General features: G+C 35.0%; 1 protein-coding gene across 1 annotated transcript; it reads right to left on the reverse strand.

Moving 5' to 3' along the window:
• Positions 1-4,319: 4,319 nt before the first annotated feature.
• LOC114274840 (adenylate kinase) lies at positions 4,320-13,586 on the reverse strand. The gene is made up of 4 exons (XM_028216822.2): positions 13,065-13,586; positions 8,712-8,852; positions 6,402-6,674; positions 4,320-4,851 (listed from the first exon to the last, which is right to left on the reverse strand). The coding sequence occupies exons 1-4, from the start codon at positions 13,371-13,373 to the stop codon at positions 4,705-4,707; spliced, it is 870 nt and encodes a 289-aa protein (XP_028072623.2). The 5' UTR covers positions 13,374-13,586; the 3' UTR covers positions 4,320-4,704.
• Positions 13,587-18,348: the final 4,762 nt, after the last annotated feature.

Consider the following 18,348-nt stretch of genomic DNA (forward strand, 5'->3'; position numbering starts at 1 on the left):
GGGGTCATGTTGGTCCTCTTCATATGAGTCATTTCTTCTTCGCTTATTCCGTGCATGCGAACTCCCTTCGGAAGAACTGGAGACTTTGACTTGTCCCTTCTTTTTGGGTTCTGGGGATGATGAGTTAGATCACTGCCACTATCATGTTTCCGAGTTCGAGGTCGTCAACCATCCTTTCTCAGAGATCATGTCGGATCTTGGCGCGCGGCCTGTTGGGATTTTGCCACCTCTAAGGCCAAATCCTGTCGAAGGCACTTGTTCTTTGCCATCATGTTTTCCAACCTCTGTTCATTCTGCTTCGTCTGATCCATAATCGCTTACATTGTCTCATGTGCTGATGCCGAGGATGAGTCGAAGTTCAAGGCCCTTCGTGTGGTATTGTTCTCTGGCCCAAGCATGTTGCTTGGAATGGTATCATCTCATGGCGTATGGTCGTCAGTGACTACCGGAGGATCTTTCGTCACGCCCGCCATGGATGTACTGGAGTATTCCCACAAACGGCGCCAATTGTGGAGAAGTGGTTTGGAAATACTCTTTGGATCCAGTAGGATGCTCGTGATCCTTAACTAGTCACCTGAAAAGGAATGAACACTCCGGTCGGAGGTGCTGGAATTAGCACTCCGACGGATCAGTCAGTGTATACTCTCTTGGTTACTTATAACTCAAGTTAAACTTATTTGTTTTCACATACCTTTCTTTGGCTGATGCTCCTCTATTTATATGTTTCTTTTGGGCCTCAGGATCGGGCCCACCCTTAATCCATTGTACGTTTATGTATTCGGCCTTAGTTTGACTTGTTCCTCGGCCGATTAATATATTCGGCTTTGGGATCATCCAGGATGAAGCTAAGTACAAATTCCGTCAGTGACTGTCCTCATACATTTATTCGGCTTTATTGCCCCCATAATATCCAGCTCCCACAAAATCATATTTAAAAAATAATTGTTTGGCATATATATTCTAAAATAAATTACAACCATACGAGATGCAATCAATACACATGAAAAGAGAACATAATATCTACTGTGGGATAAATTTCACAATTTTTTCACCTTGTGTGGAGTCACACAACAAATATCATAGGTATATATAGGACCTATCAAATTTAAAATTTTAAAAAATATTTTATGTCACCAAAATTTTATAATGTATTCTGGTAATGTATAAAACAGTGAAAAAAAATTGGCAATTTATACCAAATTTTTAAAAAATAATGAGAGGATCCGTGTACATGATATTTGTGTATACATCTGCATTAGAGTAACGATAGTAATAATGAAATCCATTTGGCAATTTATTGTCCCTCTAAAAAAATGTACAAACCTCAATTACAAACTAACATTTTTTTTTCCTTAAAACACAAATTAATATAGCAAATGTAGTTAAAATATAACATCAATTTGTAAATTAAGTTTGCTTAAATTTTAAAATAAGTAGCAATCATCGATAGATAGATACTATAATTTAACTTTGGTATTAGTACTAAAGTTATTATCTATTATTGTTCCAAAATATCTAACCTGTTGTGACAGTTGTACATTGTCCTGTATATGTACAACTCCCAACAGCCTAATAACCTAACTTGTCAACACAAATATGAAGAAATATATTCATCAACAGAAACAAAAGCCACCTAGAAGTCGGATTAAATGTTGCATCTAATTATTATTAAAACCCCTAAGCCCCCCCCCCCCCCCCCCCCCCCAAAAAAAAAAAAAAAAAATTCAAAAGCCCAAGTAAAAAGTGAAATAATGAAACTAGTTAGTCATTTGGTATTTTGGGAGATTTATATGTGGGTGAGATTAAATCATTCACTAAAAAATTGATCAGTGTATTTAATTTTTATACAACTAGAAGGAGAATAGAAGAAGGGAAAGTTGCATCGTGCAATACTAATGTATTTCACAAAGCCAGTCAGCGCGTGATAGGTGATATTTTATTAATTATACCTACTTAATTTAATTTAATACAAGACATTAATGATATGTCCTAGTCTTTTTAATTTTTCTTTAAACTTTTTTCCTTTCATAATTCCTTTTACAAATTCATATTCCAAAAACATAAGTTAAAGAATATATTTTTTATATGTATAGTATATTATATTTATACATATGTATGTATGTATGTATGTGAAAGTGAATTGAAGAGGAGAATGAATGAGTGATGTGAAGAAGATACTTGATTTTTTTTTTTTTTTTAATGCGATATAGAATATTTATAGAATTGAGAATTAGTTGAGTTTTTGGACAATTTGAAAGTTAGTTGGGCAGATATAAGTAGATTTGTGGGGTGGTGTCTCTCTTGCCTCCAAAACCTGCAATTCTACTCTCGGACCACTGACTGGTAGTTGATGGGCCTTCTTATATACATTGTCCCCATTCCCATGTGTCATCTACCTCAAAATACCATTGCATTATTATGCATATATATGCTTTAAATTAAAAAAAAAAATTTAAAAATTATAATTGAAAACCGATTTTAAAGAGACTCCTTTAGAAAATGTAAACAAGGGATATCTAGTCTCACATATCAAGCAAATAAAATATCAAGACCTCCTAGATAGAACTTGAGCTTCTATCCAAAAATTCAATTATGTGATTAAAAATGCTTTAAAAATAGAAGAATAAATATTTTAAAAACAAATAATCCCCAACCTCAACTACATAATGTATGTTTATATAAATATAACATACAAGCAAAACCAATTCAATTATCCTCCGTTTGGAAAGTGGGTTGACTTTTTGATTTTTTGGCTTTTTTGACTATATGAGCCTGGGTTCAAAAGCTTGGTTTGGGAAGGGCTTTTGGCTTTTTGACTTTTTTGATTTTTTTGTGAGAGAAGAGTGTAATGATTATGGGGTTGGATGGGATGTTTTGTCTGTTGTGGCTCATGAGCCTATTCTGTCTTTTATGGCTCATTGAGCCAAAAAAGCCCAATGAGCCCTTGCCAAACCAATCCATGTATTCTCAATTATATTATCATGTCTTGAAATTTTGGGTGTGTTCGGTTTGGTTTTGGGAGATAAATTTTCAAAAAAAATCTTAAGGAAAGAGTTTAGAAATTTTTTTGATTTGTTTGGTTGTATATTTTGGAAATAGTTTTGAGATATGAGAGTTTGAGATGATTTGATATTTTGTTATAATTGAGTAGATGTGTGTGAGAGAAAAAGTAACAACAATGATTTAGATTACTAAAAAATATACTACTAATAGCACTAATGCATTGGAAATGATAAAAAAAAAAGAAAAAAAAAGAAACAAGGCACAGAAAGTGGATGGGGCCCACTGCCACATCATTAGTGCTCGTTCTAGTGCTCCATTTCTAGTGCTCTTAAGCATTTTTCAAAAAGTAATTCATAATGAGAGAGAAGAGAGAAAAAGTAATTGATTGATGTGTAAGAGAGAAAAAATGATTTTGAAATTTTTTTTCAAAAAGTTTCCAACCAAACAAAATTTTGAAATTTTTTTTTAAAAATTGTGTTTTGAGAGTCAAACCAAACAGAACCTTTATTTATTAATATGATTAAATATGCAATAAGAACAAAACAATAAAATAAAAAAAATATTAACAAATAATCTCTTAACCCTCTCAATAGGTCAAGAATCTCACTGGATTTTTCAATTCAGATAACGTTGTGAATAATTCTATACCCATAATTTTTTTAATGAAATTCCCATATAAAATAATTTGGTATTTTGTAATCATTTTAAACTAGAACACTTGCTATTGTGAGGTCCATTATCCCCTTGTCTTGTTCCATTTTGTACTAATTGATGTGATAGCTCTTACAAAAATTAATAAATCTGCACATGCTGACATGAATTTTTTTGGACTAGGCATCCCATCTTGGAGACTATATGATAATTTTTTTTAATACACAAGTCCAAAGCGTTTAATGAAAAAAGGGCTTCCATTGTCACCTCGAAGGAAATATCATGAGGGTTTAAAAAAAATGAAATTACATTGTGAAAGATAAGATAAGGTTTCTTTTATGTCCCAGACAAATGGAATCATCCTAGGAATCCTAAGTAGGAGAGCGAATGGCAACTGGAAGTAACTATAAAGTAGACAGTCTCCTAAAAAGGTTGGCTTTTTTATTACCTAATTTATATTCAAATAAAAATTAAAAAACAAAATCTAACACTCAATTACTGTTGAGTTATGAACTGCAAGCCTAAAAAAAACAGAAAAATGCAACAAACAAACAATCCAACCCAAACTCCCCCCACATAAACTGAGGTTTATGAATAATCTTTCAGCAACTAATCTCCAGCCATTTTACCTATATACAACAATGTCACCAGATTTCACACCTAAATTGCCCAAAGCCAAAGAAATAGTATTAAGAAAAAGAGCTGAACATCTCAAGTCCAGTTAGTTCCCCAACATGTCACAATTTTTTTCAAAATATGAAAAATGCTTGATATAACAAAATGTAAGAAATCCCAAGTTCTTAATGTTCCCTCTTTCTCTCTCATATATATTACGGTACAACAACCTCTTGGTGAAATAAAAATCCAAAAGCCCAGCTAGGCAGCTACCATGATCACATGGATGGCTGGGTAATTATCAGGTTTTTATTATTTTCCTTGCGGAAAGTCAAAAACTAAAAATAAAACCTCCTTGTCTTCTTTCTGCAAAATTGCTTGGCATGTATCGTATACATGCAAAGAATGAAAACTTGTAAAGCAATTAGCAAGAATTTATGCTGCAGCAGACTGCTTCTCTTCGTGGTAATCAAGAAGATTAAGAGCTTCGAGCAACTTTGGCCATGATTCTGGGATGCCTCCAGGCAGATCAAACTCTAGCAATTTTGCTTGATTGCGGTAGAAATCTTCCAAAGGTTGACTCTGTAAACACAACACCCATTCAGAAATAACAAGGCAATAAAATCACTGAGCAAAAATAAAAATGGCAACTAAAATCACAATATTTCTCCACACCACTCAAATGCTATTATTGTTTGTGACAAAGTCATAACATATATAAGTTGCCCAATGTTTCCAAATCAGTCCAACTTCATACCTTTCCCTTTCCTTTTTTTTTTTTTATGACGAGTCTCTAGTTGTAATCTTTTTTGTTATTATCATATATAACATATTTTTATATTTATATTTCCTATATTTACATTAACTTGGGCTAGACTAAAAAATAGACCATTTCAAAAACTAGTCAATGATGGACCCCCATGGATTCAATTCATCTATATATAAGCCGCATGTCACGGACTACGTGCTTGTCATTCTCTCGAGAAGCCGGCTCCACGAGTGGTACTGTGTACCCCGTGCATTATGCCCAAAGACCAACTCAGGTGATGCGATAGAGATCTTCCCTGCCTGTCTTGCCACTCACAAACTAATGCGCTTGCAAGGTGCTTGGTGTAGAACTCGCATCCCCAATGAGTCGGTACGTGACACGAAGCTAAAGTTCCAATGTGATAAATTCACAACATAAAAGTGCGCATCATATTTACTATTTATCTCAGGTGAGGCTTTCTGACTCTAGAACACACCCTCTCTTCCCTAAAAAATAGCAAAAAATATATTGCTACCATTGTTTGAGAGCTTGATAACCCCTTTTCTAAAACTTAAACTTTTGAGATTACTGGTGGTACTCTAACATGATATCAGAGCTCAATTTGAGAGGTCTTAGGTTCAAGTATCTCACCATTTGTAGGTTTAAATGTTTGCATCTCCATGTTCAAGATGGGAGTGTAAGTGAGGGAGAGTGTTGGACAGATTGATATATATTGTTAGGCCCATTTGCTAATAATTTAAGCTTTGAGGGTTAGTGGTGCTCTAACAACCATGTCTAAAACGAAACAAAGAGCACCATGTTGGCCAACTGGAGAGGTACGGGGGAAGAAAAGATCATAAGCTTTGGATTATAACCTATCACTGATGTTTCTCTGTATGGTCAACGAAATGAGCATGTTAACATGGTATTATAACCTATCACTGATTGTACTCTTTGGATTGGAAGTACACCAATGAGCTTATTGCTACCCAATATCCCTAGAACTTTGTTCGGAGATGCAGGCAGTCTGGTTTAGCAGCATGTAATAAATCCCCATCACAGAGACCTTTAATACAATTGAACTTTTATGAGCCATAAACCAAAATGGAAAAGAGGAATAAGTATAGTACAAGTGAGAAGCCCCACTTTGCAGCCATTAGAAATCCTTGCATCAAATCAATTATCATGGTTCTTATTTCTACCGAAGCATAACTTCAAACTAACACAAGAAAAATCTAGCCCCACACCTGCAAAAATGTTAAAGGTGTCTTCACATTTTTCTAGCAACAAAGACATAAATGGATGTTTACTTTTCCAACAACAGGAAAACTGTGACAATATTAGTGTCATTTGTGAAGAACATTTCGGGAGAATGAAGCACTACCTTTTCATTGTAAATGCGGAGTCGTTCCTTTACTACAGCTTCAGTATCATCAGACCGAGTGATGAGCTTTGAAACACATTGTGGGGGAGAAGGAAGTGGAGCCATGCTGATTCCAGGATTCCCATTCTCACCTTTGACATTAATGGAGGCCACATTGAAATTTTTCCCGCACTCACTGCAAATCCTTCGCCCAAGGCATTTCTCAATCAGTACACTTTCTGGGAGCTTTAGATTAACCACCAAGTCAATATCTGTCACCTCATCCAAGATTTCCTGAAAAGACAGATGAAACAGGATATACCTAAGAATCAGAAAAGACAAAAAGAAAATATCACAGCAAGAGAGAGAGAGAGAGAAAATAATGTGTGATTAGTCCACTAGCCCTAACATAGTTGCAGTGCACTTTATCAATCTCAAAACAATGTTCAAAAAGTAAATACAAAAAAACTTTATCTTGGCAGTGCTGCCATTGGAAAGGAAAGAAAGAGGACCTTCTTAGGGTACAGAATTAGAAGCTGATGCAACAGAAAAAATAAACTTTTCTATTATGGTTTCTTAGCAACCATAAACTTTTCCTGTTTGCTACATTCCCCAAATTACGAAAAGCTCAGCGCTCTTATTTTTCTTCTTCTCTCATTTAGTTTCTACCATTTTGAGGCTGTTAGCAGCCAAATATTCATTTTTTTTCTTCAATCTTCTCTCTTGGTTTGTGATTGTTGCATAAATATATTTTTAATAGCACTCTGATTTTTTTTATTAGATGATAAAAAAATACAGATGTTACAACCACTTAATCACAGAGAGGGAGAGAGAGAGAGAGAGAAAATAATGTGTGATCAGTCCACTAGCCCTAACATAGTTGCAGTGCACTTTATCAATCTCAAAACAATGTTCAAAAAGTAAATACAAAAAAACTTTATCTTGGCAGTGCTGCCATTGGAAAGGAAAGAAAGAGGACCTTCTTAGGGTACAGAATTAGAAGCTGATGCAACAGAAAAAATAAACTTTTCTATTATGGTTTCTTAGCAACCATAAACTTTTCCTGTTTGCAACATTCCCCAAATTACGAAAAGCTCAGCGCTCTTATTTTTCTTCTTCTCTCATTTAGTTTCTACCATTTTGAGGCTGTTAGCAGCCAAATATTCATTTTTTTTCTTCAATCTTCTCTCTTGGTTTGTGATTGTTGCATAAATATATTTTTAATAGCACTCTGATTTTTTTTATTAGATGATAAAAAAATACAGATGTTACAACCACTTAATCTCATCCACCTCATCATTATTCAATACCCAACTAAAACCACTCATCTGAAAACTTCCATGCTTTTTGCAAGGCTGAACAAAAATGACAAGTACAGGAAAAATACAGTCTAAAATACTTTTGGTGTGATCAAAGACCATGTTATATATACTATGGCAACAGAATGGGATAACTATAGACAGATGTACACCATGTTAATTTGGAGAGTCAGAGCACTTGAGAGAATAACCCCACGTATTAAGTTCACTAAAACACCAGGGCAGGACATAATAAATAAGCAACTAAATGATGGGCTTAAAAACTTGTCAGAGATAAAACCCTAACACATAAATGTACAACATGAAGGGCACCTCAAACTCACTCACCTGGTCTTAATTGGGGTCAACTAAAAAATTTATTGTCCCCAGACAAATCTATTACAACTGTATATCTGATCAAATTGAAAAAATAAAGGGCATTTACTATCTTCTATTTCATGCAACCCTGGCCGGCTGGTGGCCCCATATATAGCATGCCTACAACTTATTAACTCTTCACATCTCCTAAAATAAAGGCCATTGAAAATTAAATTTTTTATGCACTATAAATAGAAACCATTCAAGTAAACAATGTGTTCCGAAATCATATATTTGCAACATTGCTGGTGTTTATTGAATTTAATGGCCATCGTTGTTGATCCACAATCCACACTTTCTTACAACAAGGTGAACAGTTCCCAACTGCCCACCAAAGGCCATTAGTGAACTTTCCTGATGTGTTTTGTTATTTTTTTTTTGGTATTTGAGCTATATTTTGAAACAGATATAAACTTTCAAACAACTAATATATGTTGTTTCAAGGAGTTCTTAATGAAACTTGCAAATTACAACATTACATGGCCAGTAAACATAATATTTCCCAACTAAAAAATAACTCTCCCGTGGAAACAGGACTTTTTCTGTTTTCCGGAGCTTAGTATCTAGCATTTCACACTTTCTTAAGGGTTAAAAATCATCCTTCAAAAGAAATAAAGTTTGAAAACAAACAATTTCTAACGAAAAATGTGCTCACCGCTTGTCTTATTGTTCGAGGAAAACCATCCAGAATGAATCCTGATTCACCTTTAGCTTCTCCAGCCTCAAGTCTTTTAGATAACAAGTTTATTATAATCTCATCTGAAACCAATTTCCCTTGGTTTACAATCTCTGCAAGCTGTAAAAGACAGCAAAGAAAACAAATGGATAGAAGTAAATACCACACACAAAAATAATAATAACAACGATTTTAAAGCACAATGTCAATATTAGATTTCCTTGGAAGCTCGTCACTTGTCTCGTATTATAATAAAAATGGACCCAACAAACCTTTAATCCTTAATAATTCTACTAGATAAAACCATGGAAAAAAAAGAAAGAAAAGACATCAGGATTTTCTCTCAGGAAAAAACCAAGCATGTCTCTCCAATGCCTCGTAGTATCTTCTTGTGATAACCCAACCCGTTCTATGCTTAATTATGCATGTGATTATGTGTTTGATATGAATTTACAAGTTTAAGTATGTGAATTTAGAATAATATGTGTCGAATGTAGGAATATCTGTTGCAATTGAAACTTTAAACTGAAAATTGAAAGCCTTAGAGGCGCGATAAACAAAAACCGACTTCATATCCGTGATTAGCATGATTTATAGAGCTTGCGGTGAAATTTTAAAAAATTACGATTCGTAATGAATAAATTAAGATTTATGAGTTAAGTTGTATATGTTTAGCCCTTCTTTTGTTCTTCATTTTTGGAGGAGAGCTCTAGAGAGTGAGTTAGAGAGAGAGGAAGAAGGAAAGCTAGGATTTTGCTAGAGATTCAAAGGGCAAACCCTAGATTTGAACTAAGGTATGATAATCTACTTGAAATCTTTGTATATGTCTCATCTTTGTCATGGAATCAAGAAGGAATTGGGAAATTTGAGCTAGGGTTTTGAGTTATGTAATGACTAGAGCTAAATGTATGAAGTTGAACCCTAATTTCTTCATCTTTGTTTGATTTGAGTTCATTCTTATGATTGATCCATGAAATAAACCCTAGATGGTTCATACAAACAAAATTTGTTGGAAGATCATTCATGGATAGATGTATTTTGAACTTGTATATGTAACTCGTGAGCTTATGAAAAGATGAGACTGTGAATTTGATGTTGAAGCAAGATTGATAAGTTTAATGTGGAATTACACTTGTATCATGCTTGTATATCATGTTTCTGGATTGGTTTTGCATGATTTTGGGGTTGGAAACGAGTTTGGAAGGTTTGCATTTTTGTACCATTTTCAGACTGTCTAGGTGTGCCCAGACAGCTCGTGCGGCCACGGGCTCCGCACGAACGGCCCATGAACCAAGCCTGGACTAAACCACTCTATGCGCTCGAGCAGCTCAAGCTTCCGCACGAGCAAAGCCAAACCGCTCGAGCGGTTAGGCTAGTTGCACGTGCGGCCAGGCAGGGGAGAAAACCCTGTTTCTTGTGTTGATACCCCTACCTCTGGAACTTGGAACGCATTCTCAACCTTATTTAAACCCTTTTGGGAGTGAAATAATGATTAGAAACTCATTAAAGAAAGTTGTGAATTATGAAAGATAAGTGTACGAATTGAAACAAATGATTTATCGAATGTGTGTGTGAAATGTTTGTGTAGGTCGTGGGGCAGAGAAGACACCGCGAGATCAAACACACTGTGAGTAATAATATTATACATATATGCTCTTTATTGTGTACCTCGAACCATGAATGGTTAATGGTGCCGACATTGTGATTTGATTGAAATGAAGAAACTTCATTAATATTATATGACGTGTAATATGGGCCCAAGGCCATTGGAATATATGATTGGGCTTGAGGCCGTTTGAATAAATGATGCCTTATATGTATATGATTATGGATATTGTGAAAATCTTATGATCATCTATTTACACTGTTTTACTGTATTATTACTCACTGAACTTTGCTCACCCAATATTATGTATGCACATGTAGGTGATTCGCAGTATGGAGCACACTCCTAGAATCGATTTCAGGAGCTATTTTTGTGACCCAATCGAGTCATGCCTCCGAGATAGTTTTGTCTTTGATTCACACCTTACCTTGACCTTATTTTATTTTTGCTATTATAGTCCTGGGTTTGTAAACAATATGTACAAATTTCCTATGGTACTTATATTTTTACAGGGCATGTAATGTTCGAATGCATTATGAGGTTAATTTTATAATTTTGCTCATGATTGGTACAGTTCAATGGACTTCTCATTATTATATACTTCCGTTTATAGCCCCATTGGCATAAATATTCTGTATGATCGTTTTGAGGCTTTCAGTAATCTACGGATTACTGACCGGTTATGACCCAAATTTCTAGGAGCGAGTTCGGATCATGACACTTCTCCGATAGAACCTTGATACACTCATGCCAGTCAAGGTTGAGCACACGCTCTGAGGAACCCCTCATCAACTTGGTGTAGAAGACTAGCGATCATAAGGAGCTCGAGTGCTAGCCTATGACCAATGGGAAAGACCTCTGCGTTCATGCAATTTGGTGGCTATTGTTGAGGGTTCATCAAGATCTTTATTTGATTCCCTTTCAATGAACTTGCACTTTGACCGATCTTTATAGAAATATCTCCACAAAAAAACAACTCCGAGTTAAGACAAAGATACTAGCATGTGTTTTACTCCTCCAAACATGAGGAACAAAAAACCCAATACCTTTGGAATCCAAGCTCTTCAAAGGATACCAACTTCACTACTAGTTAGAATTGTTCAACTAACAAATTGTTTGACCAGACAAGCAATCATGTGTCCCTAAACCATATGCCCTTGAGAATTACAGAGTTACGTAGTGGATCTCCTCATTCATCTCCAACAATCCCCTCAAGTAGCTTAGAGACTCTAGTTCACCATCTCAAGTTCTCCATCACTAACACACTCTATCTCTGTCCTGAGCTCTCACCTAAACCACCTCCAGTGGTGCTACATATTTCCCATAAGGTTCCCTCAACCTTCCACACCAGCCAATCTATCTAGCTCTTGCAAGTCCAAAATGTTGACCTCATATTGATAGTGAACATCAATCAGCTTATGTAATTAACAAGAAATTTGCATTATAAACAGGTCACAACAACATCCTCTTTAGCAACTGGATCTAAACAAAACATGCCGTAAAACCCGAACACTAGTTTACTCTTGTAGACGAGTTAACCCTGTCAACCAAAAAGAAACCCAAGCAAACCGCACTAACTAACTTTGCACCGGCTTCAAGCCACGCAGACAGTTTGTGTCAACACTTGTAATTCTCACATCACATTTGCTTGTGAATTCAATTGCTGCCATCAAAAGGAAGCCTATCATCTCTCAGGACATCTCCAACCCTTGACTCAAACCTATGCCAAATTTAAATTTGGATAAAAAAATACTCAAAAACCTCTCACACTTCTCGACTCAAACTCATATCAAATTGAGTTTTACTTTTACCCCCTTCTTTTTTACCCAAATCAAGGGAGACTCAAATACTTACTCAATTTTTTGAAGACCATTTTGTAAATTTCAAACTTACAGCTCTACCGTTGCTGAAGTTTTTACTCAAATTTATGCTTAAATTTGTGTTTGTCCATTGTAATGCTTATACACTAAACACTCTTCTAAAGAAGTCATTTTTAGTCCAATCCAGCTCATTTCCACTTTAGAAGTCATTTTTAGTCCAATCCAGCTCATTTCCACTTAAACCATACAAACATTAACACTATGTTTGGATTGAGTGATTTGGAAAGAAAATAAAAGAAATGAGGATATATATTTCTCTTACTTGTTTGAATAACTTAAATGAAAGAAAATGGAGAGAAATCCATTTCTCTTATAGAGGTCATTTTCAATCTTCCTAGGAGTGGAGAGATTGAGAGAGAAAAGAAATCAACAAATTCTTATATTTTCATAATACTAATTTTATCCATGTAAAAATAAAAGAAATAAAGTGATTGATAAAAGTTATTTGGTAATATAACATAAAACAGTTTCTTTTATTTTCTCTTTTGAAATCTAACCAAACAAGAATGAGAGAAATAACAATCATTTCTTTTCTTTATGTCCTATTTATATAAACAAGAAAGATAGAAATCACAATCATTTCTTTTTTCTTTTTTTTTTCTTTTCTTTTATAACTAAATAATCATATCTTTTATTTCCTCTCCTAAGTTCCAAGCATAGTGTAAAGCAAAGTCTCATATCCCACAAATCTAACGACAAAATACGAATTTTTTTTATAAATTATCCAACAACTACCCTATGTAATTCATGACGTATATGTAACAAAATAGCTTTCATTCAACATCACCCAATCCAACATCCATAATTCATATACACAAATATATATATATATATATATATATATACCTGATGAGAGAGAGGGCCATTGGAGGAGAGCTCTTCGCGGACGAGATCGCCGGTGGCGATGTGAGGGACGGCGAGGAGGGAAGAGAGGCGGCTAGCGTAAGTTCCTTTTCCGACGCCAGGGCAGCCCAGGAAAACCCACTGGACATTCCTGAGCTTGGGATCTGAGCGAGGAGGGAGAGAACCGAGAGGGTAGGATGGGGATTTCGCGGTCTCAGACACAGCAGCTGTGGATATACACCTCTTCAAGCAATTGATGGCTGAGGATGACAAAGGTGAAGCCTTCAACAACAGGCGCTTCATGGCCGCCATTCATGTACTGACCTCGCGTAGCGATGGAGAGAGGAGAGACAAGATTTGATGAGTAGCTTTTTTATTTAGGCTTTTGTCATTGCATTGGAGAGCAAGAATACCTGTACAAAAAAATTTATTATTTATTACTATATTTTATTATGTGTAAATTATAAATACATTTATAAAGATTGGATTAAAATATAAATCGTCTCTTGTAATTTTAAAAATCATATTTCACTCTTGAAGTTTTTGATTTCATAACAAATCATTCATTTTATGAATAAATCACCAAGTTAATTAATAATTTTTAATGATGTTATAAATATATTTTAATTAATAATTTAGGTAATTTTATTATTCCATAAGAAAATAATTATGAATTTCTTTTTTTTAATTGATTTTGTTAAATAAAAATTTTAACAATGGGATATTTATAATTTTTTAAATTATAAGAGACAATCTATATTTTAAGTAAACTTTAATGATATATTTGTAATTTACCCATTTATTATTAGTGCTAAATTTGCACTTTCTGTAATCTATACTTCATTATTGGTGCTAAACTACATATTAAGAAATAAGCACTAACTGTATGATTTCTAAATTAAAATATAATAGTATTTTTTTAAGTTAATAAAAAGTGTATTACATGAGTAAACTATTTTTGTAAGACAAAATATTATTCTTGTAAATTTGAAAATTAAAAAATATTTTCCTTTTCTTTAAATTTGTAAAATATAATTTTTGCAATTTTTTTTTTATGTGAAATGTTGTTCATTGTTTAATATCAAGATAAGTAAGATGTAAAAAAAAAAATGACATTTATGGAAAAAAAAAAAATTGGAAAATAGCAACAAAAAAAAAATTAAAAGATGGCAAAATAATTACACATTATTTTTTTTTTAAAAGACAATTATAGTCTTTTTTTTTTTTTTTTTTTTTTTCATTCCTGTCTTCCTCTTTCTTTTTTCTCCATGTATTGTAACTAAGGGTGTTCTCCTCCTCGTCAACTAATCCCTATCCCACCATAACCCTCCATCACCACCACCAACCCCTACCCTACCCTAACCAGCCACCCCTAATCCCTTCCCTACCCTTTTCCCAACATCATCACCACCAATGCCACCCTTTTTGGCCACACACCCAACCCTTTTGTAGCCTTCCCCGATGCCACCCTACCCATCTCTCACCCTTCCCTTGCCACCTCGCTCCCTCTCTCTTCCCCTTCCAAACCCCTCCTTACCTCCACCAATTCCCCATATTCAATAATTAGGTATGAACCCATTGTTATCACTTAAGCCCATGTCATTTTTCAAGGCCTGAGAAAGGAAAAAAAAACACTTACAATGGAAGTGCTTACTATAGGTAAGCTTATGTTTTAGAGATCTAAAAGTAAAGCTTATCATCTCTCTATTTGGATGAATTATACAAATGCAAAATGCTTCAGACCCCCACTGGGGGTCGACCCCCACTGGGGGTCGACCCCCAGTGAGGTGTAACTCTGTGATTAGATAAAAAAAAAATTGTTTTGTTTTTTTTTTTTTTTTTGGTTTTCAGTCAGTGGGGGCGCGCCACGTCACTGGGGGTCTGCAGCACTTCTCTTACACAAATATTCTCTAAATTATTAGTGAACATCACTTTAAAATCATTTAAATATGTAGTTTTGAAGTTGAGAAAAATAACCTTATTTTCAACTATTATCGAGAGGGTGTTCATGTAATTGTATTTCAAATTCGTCACAATCCATCCTTAAATGATTATTGTCCAAATTTTCATATTCATAAATGCAAAAGCAACATAATTTATAATTTTTTTTTTTTTTTTTTTTTTTTTTGGGAGGATTCAAATATAATGTATATATCTAACTTACTTGTGAGGAAAGAGAGCCGCTAAGTGACAATACAACACAGATTGTACAGGTTGATGCTAAAATAGAATTAGCTTCCAATGTCACCACAAAAAGGTATCAAATTCATTTCATAAAAATTGACCTCCATAACCTCACACCACAACATAACTATTTTGGCCAAAATTTTTAACTTAGATCAACCCAACTCATTATCTGATAATTATACAACAAAAATATCGAGATCTCTTTTCAATGTGGTTGGTTCAAGAATTGGCGTGGACAACATATAACTGGCTCAATTTGTAACAACTCAAAAATTTAATTTGTTCTTTAAATTTTATATTGGTATTGTGGTTGCATGTGATAATATATTATTAAATAAATAATAATAAATACAGAATCTAATTTGACATTGAATTATCAAATATGAGATTGATTAGGGATTATTGTTTGGGGTCAAATTAGCAAAAATATGAAATTATAATACTAGTTGGGCCAAAATAAAGTTAAAGATAGTAAATAAATAAATATAAAAGTAGGAGTAAATAATAATAATAATAATAATAATAATAATAATAATAATAATAATAATAATAATGGGTATGGTAGTAAAAATATGAAATTATTTATATAGTTATATTAGAAAATCGGGCCAAAGTGTAATTATCTTAAATACTTATTAAGATAAATATAAATCCTGATGAGTTATGAGCAAATTTTCGAGCTGGCCACGTGTTGGACGGATGATACTTTTACCTCTCTATAAATAGAGAGGAGTTGATCAACTCTGTGGAAAAGAAAATGAAAAAGAGAGAGAGGGAGAGGCACGTAAGTTGTTGGTAGTAGAAACTTATAGTTGGAAGGTTGTGATAGCGGAGTAAGGCTAAGGGTTAATATTAAGGTGAGTTATATTATACCTTGAATTACCATAATATATTTTACGTATGTTTTGATTTACCATAATTTATTTTATACAAGTTATATTTTATTAGTTATATTAATACAAGTTATGATCTATAAATATTTCAGTTACGTGAATTAATTTCTGAACTTTATTTGTTTAAAATGAAACCCATGAATATGTTTGTTTAAACTTTAAAGAATATTTGACTATAATCTTATAAACAATTATATTTTGTAAATACCACCACGGGAGTCCCACGCCTTGGAGACTTAAATAACCATCAACTTCTGTTTGGTCACTTTTTGGCCCTCTATTGTCATGGATCTATTAACCTCTATTCTGTGCAGAGCAAAGTGCGATGCGGAGATAAGTGTTACACTATTGTGGGAGCCACCTCTATAATTCGTACGAGCCACCTATTGAATCCGTACCTCTATTCTGACTATCACTCCTGTGACTTTTGTTCTGTTCTGTTCTATTCTATACCTTGGTTATGATTATTTATTTAAATAATCTCAGTTTTGCTACTTAAATGATTATTTGTTCAGACTAAGTCATCTTAATATTTTAGTTAAATAACTATCTATGGTTATTTTGTGTCCATTATACTCTTTACATAATATTTCTCACTCTGCCATGTGCTTATAGTTGTTTACCAATTTTCAGGAAACAATGCAATTCAGAAATACGTTTTGGAAAGTTTTAGACACGGGACTGCGGAATATACACACACAACACTTTTATGATATTTTTATATGTAAATACCGATCTTTTAGTTAATAATTTTTGTAATAAAAATAAAAGCTCTAATGAATATTTTGGTACCCTCACTTAAATATTATTTTCGCTCGCATTTATTAATTTGTTCAAGAATTGGTTGGAGGTAATTTTAGTTACTGACTATCACGATACTTAACTTTTAGGTACGGAGAGTGGGTCGTGACAGAACTAAAGTAAGACCCAATGGAATTCTTTTCCAATTAACTCTATTATTCTTCTATTATTTTTTAGGGAGCTTTTTTGATAAATCCATTTTGTAAGAGCTTTATTCCATCCAACCCATATTCTTTTTGACTATTCCATTAGGTCCAATTTGAGATAAGAAGACCAAAATACCCTTTTCATCTACTTATGTTCCATTTAGTTCACATTATTTTCTTATATTTCAATAAGTCCTATGGGTGACATAATTACCAAAATACCCTTAATGTGAATGTTCACACCGTCAACGTAAATGTTCATATCGTCAATGTGTAGGGGCCCGGCCCATGTCGATCCTCGTGGGTGCCCGGAAAAATTCGAGTCGGGCCGGCCCGGCCCACAGGCCAAAAAAATAGGCCCGGCTTGGCCTGTTGATAATATGAATATTCACATTGACAAGTTAACATTCACATTGATAGGAGTGTAAAATTGGCCTGCAGCTCATGGGCGGCCCGAAACCAGCCCGCCGCCCGGGGCGGGCCCCGATCGGCCCGTTCACAATGTGAATATTCACATTGACATATTAACATTAACAATAACATTGACAAGAGTGCAAAATTGGCACATAACCCGTGGGCAGCCCGAAGCCCGGGCCCGGGTAGGGGCGGGCCTGGCCCGTTGACAATGTGAATATTCACATTGATATATTAACATTCACATTGATAGGAGCGTAAAATTAGCCCGCGGCCTGTGGCCGGCCCGAAACCCGCCCGCGACTCGTGAGCTGCCCTGGGCGGGCCCGGCCCGACCCGTTGATAATGTGAATATTCACATTGACATGTTAACATTCACATTGATAAGAGTATAAAATTAGCCCGCGCCCGGTGGCTGCTCGAAACTAGCCCACGGCCCGTGGGCGGCCTGGGGTGGGCCCGGCCCGGCCTGTTGACAATGTGAATATTCATATTGACATGTTAACATTCACATTGATAAGAGTGTAAAATTGACTCGCGTCCCATGGGCGGCACGAAGCCCGTGGGCGGCGCGGGGCGAGCCCGGTCCGAGCCGTTGACAATGTGAATATTCACATTGACATATTAACATTCACATTGATAGGAGTGTATAATTGGCCCGTGGCCCGTGGGCGGCCCGAAACCCGCCCGCTGCCCAGGGCGGGCCCGGCCCTGCTCGTTGACAATGTGAATATTCACATTGACATATTAACATTAACATTGATAAGAGTGTAAAATTGGCCCGTGACCCGTGAGTAGCCCGAAGCCCGGCCCCGGGCCGGGACGGGCCCGGCCCGTTGACAACGT

The sequence above is a fragment of the Camellia sinensis genome, chromosome 3, assembly GCF_055761805.1.
Source record: "Camellia sinensis isolate YWXY chromosome 3, ASM5576180v1, whole genome shotgun sequence".
Taxonomy (NCBI): domain Eukaryota; kingdom Viridiplantae; phylum Streptophyta; class Magnoliopsida; order Ericales; family Theaceae; genus Camellia; species Camellia sinensis.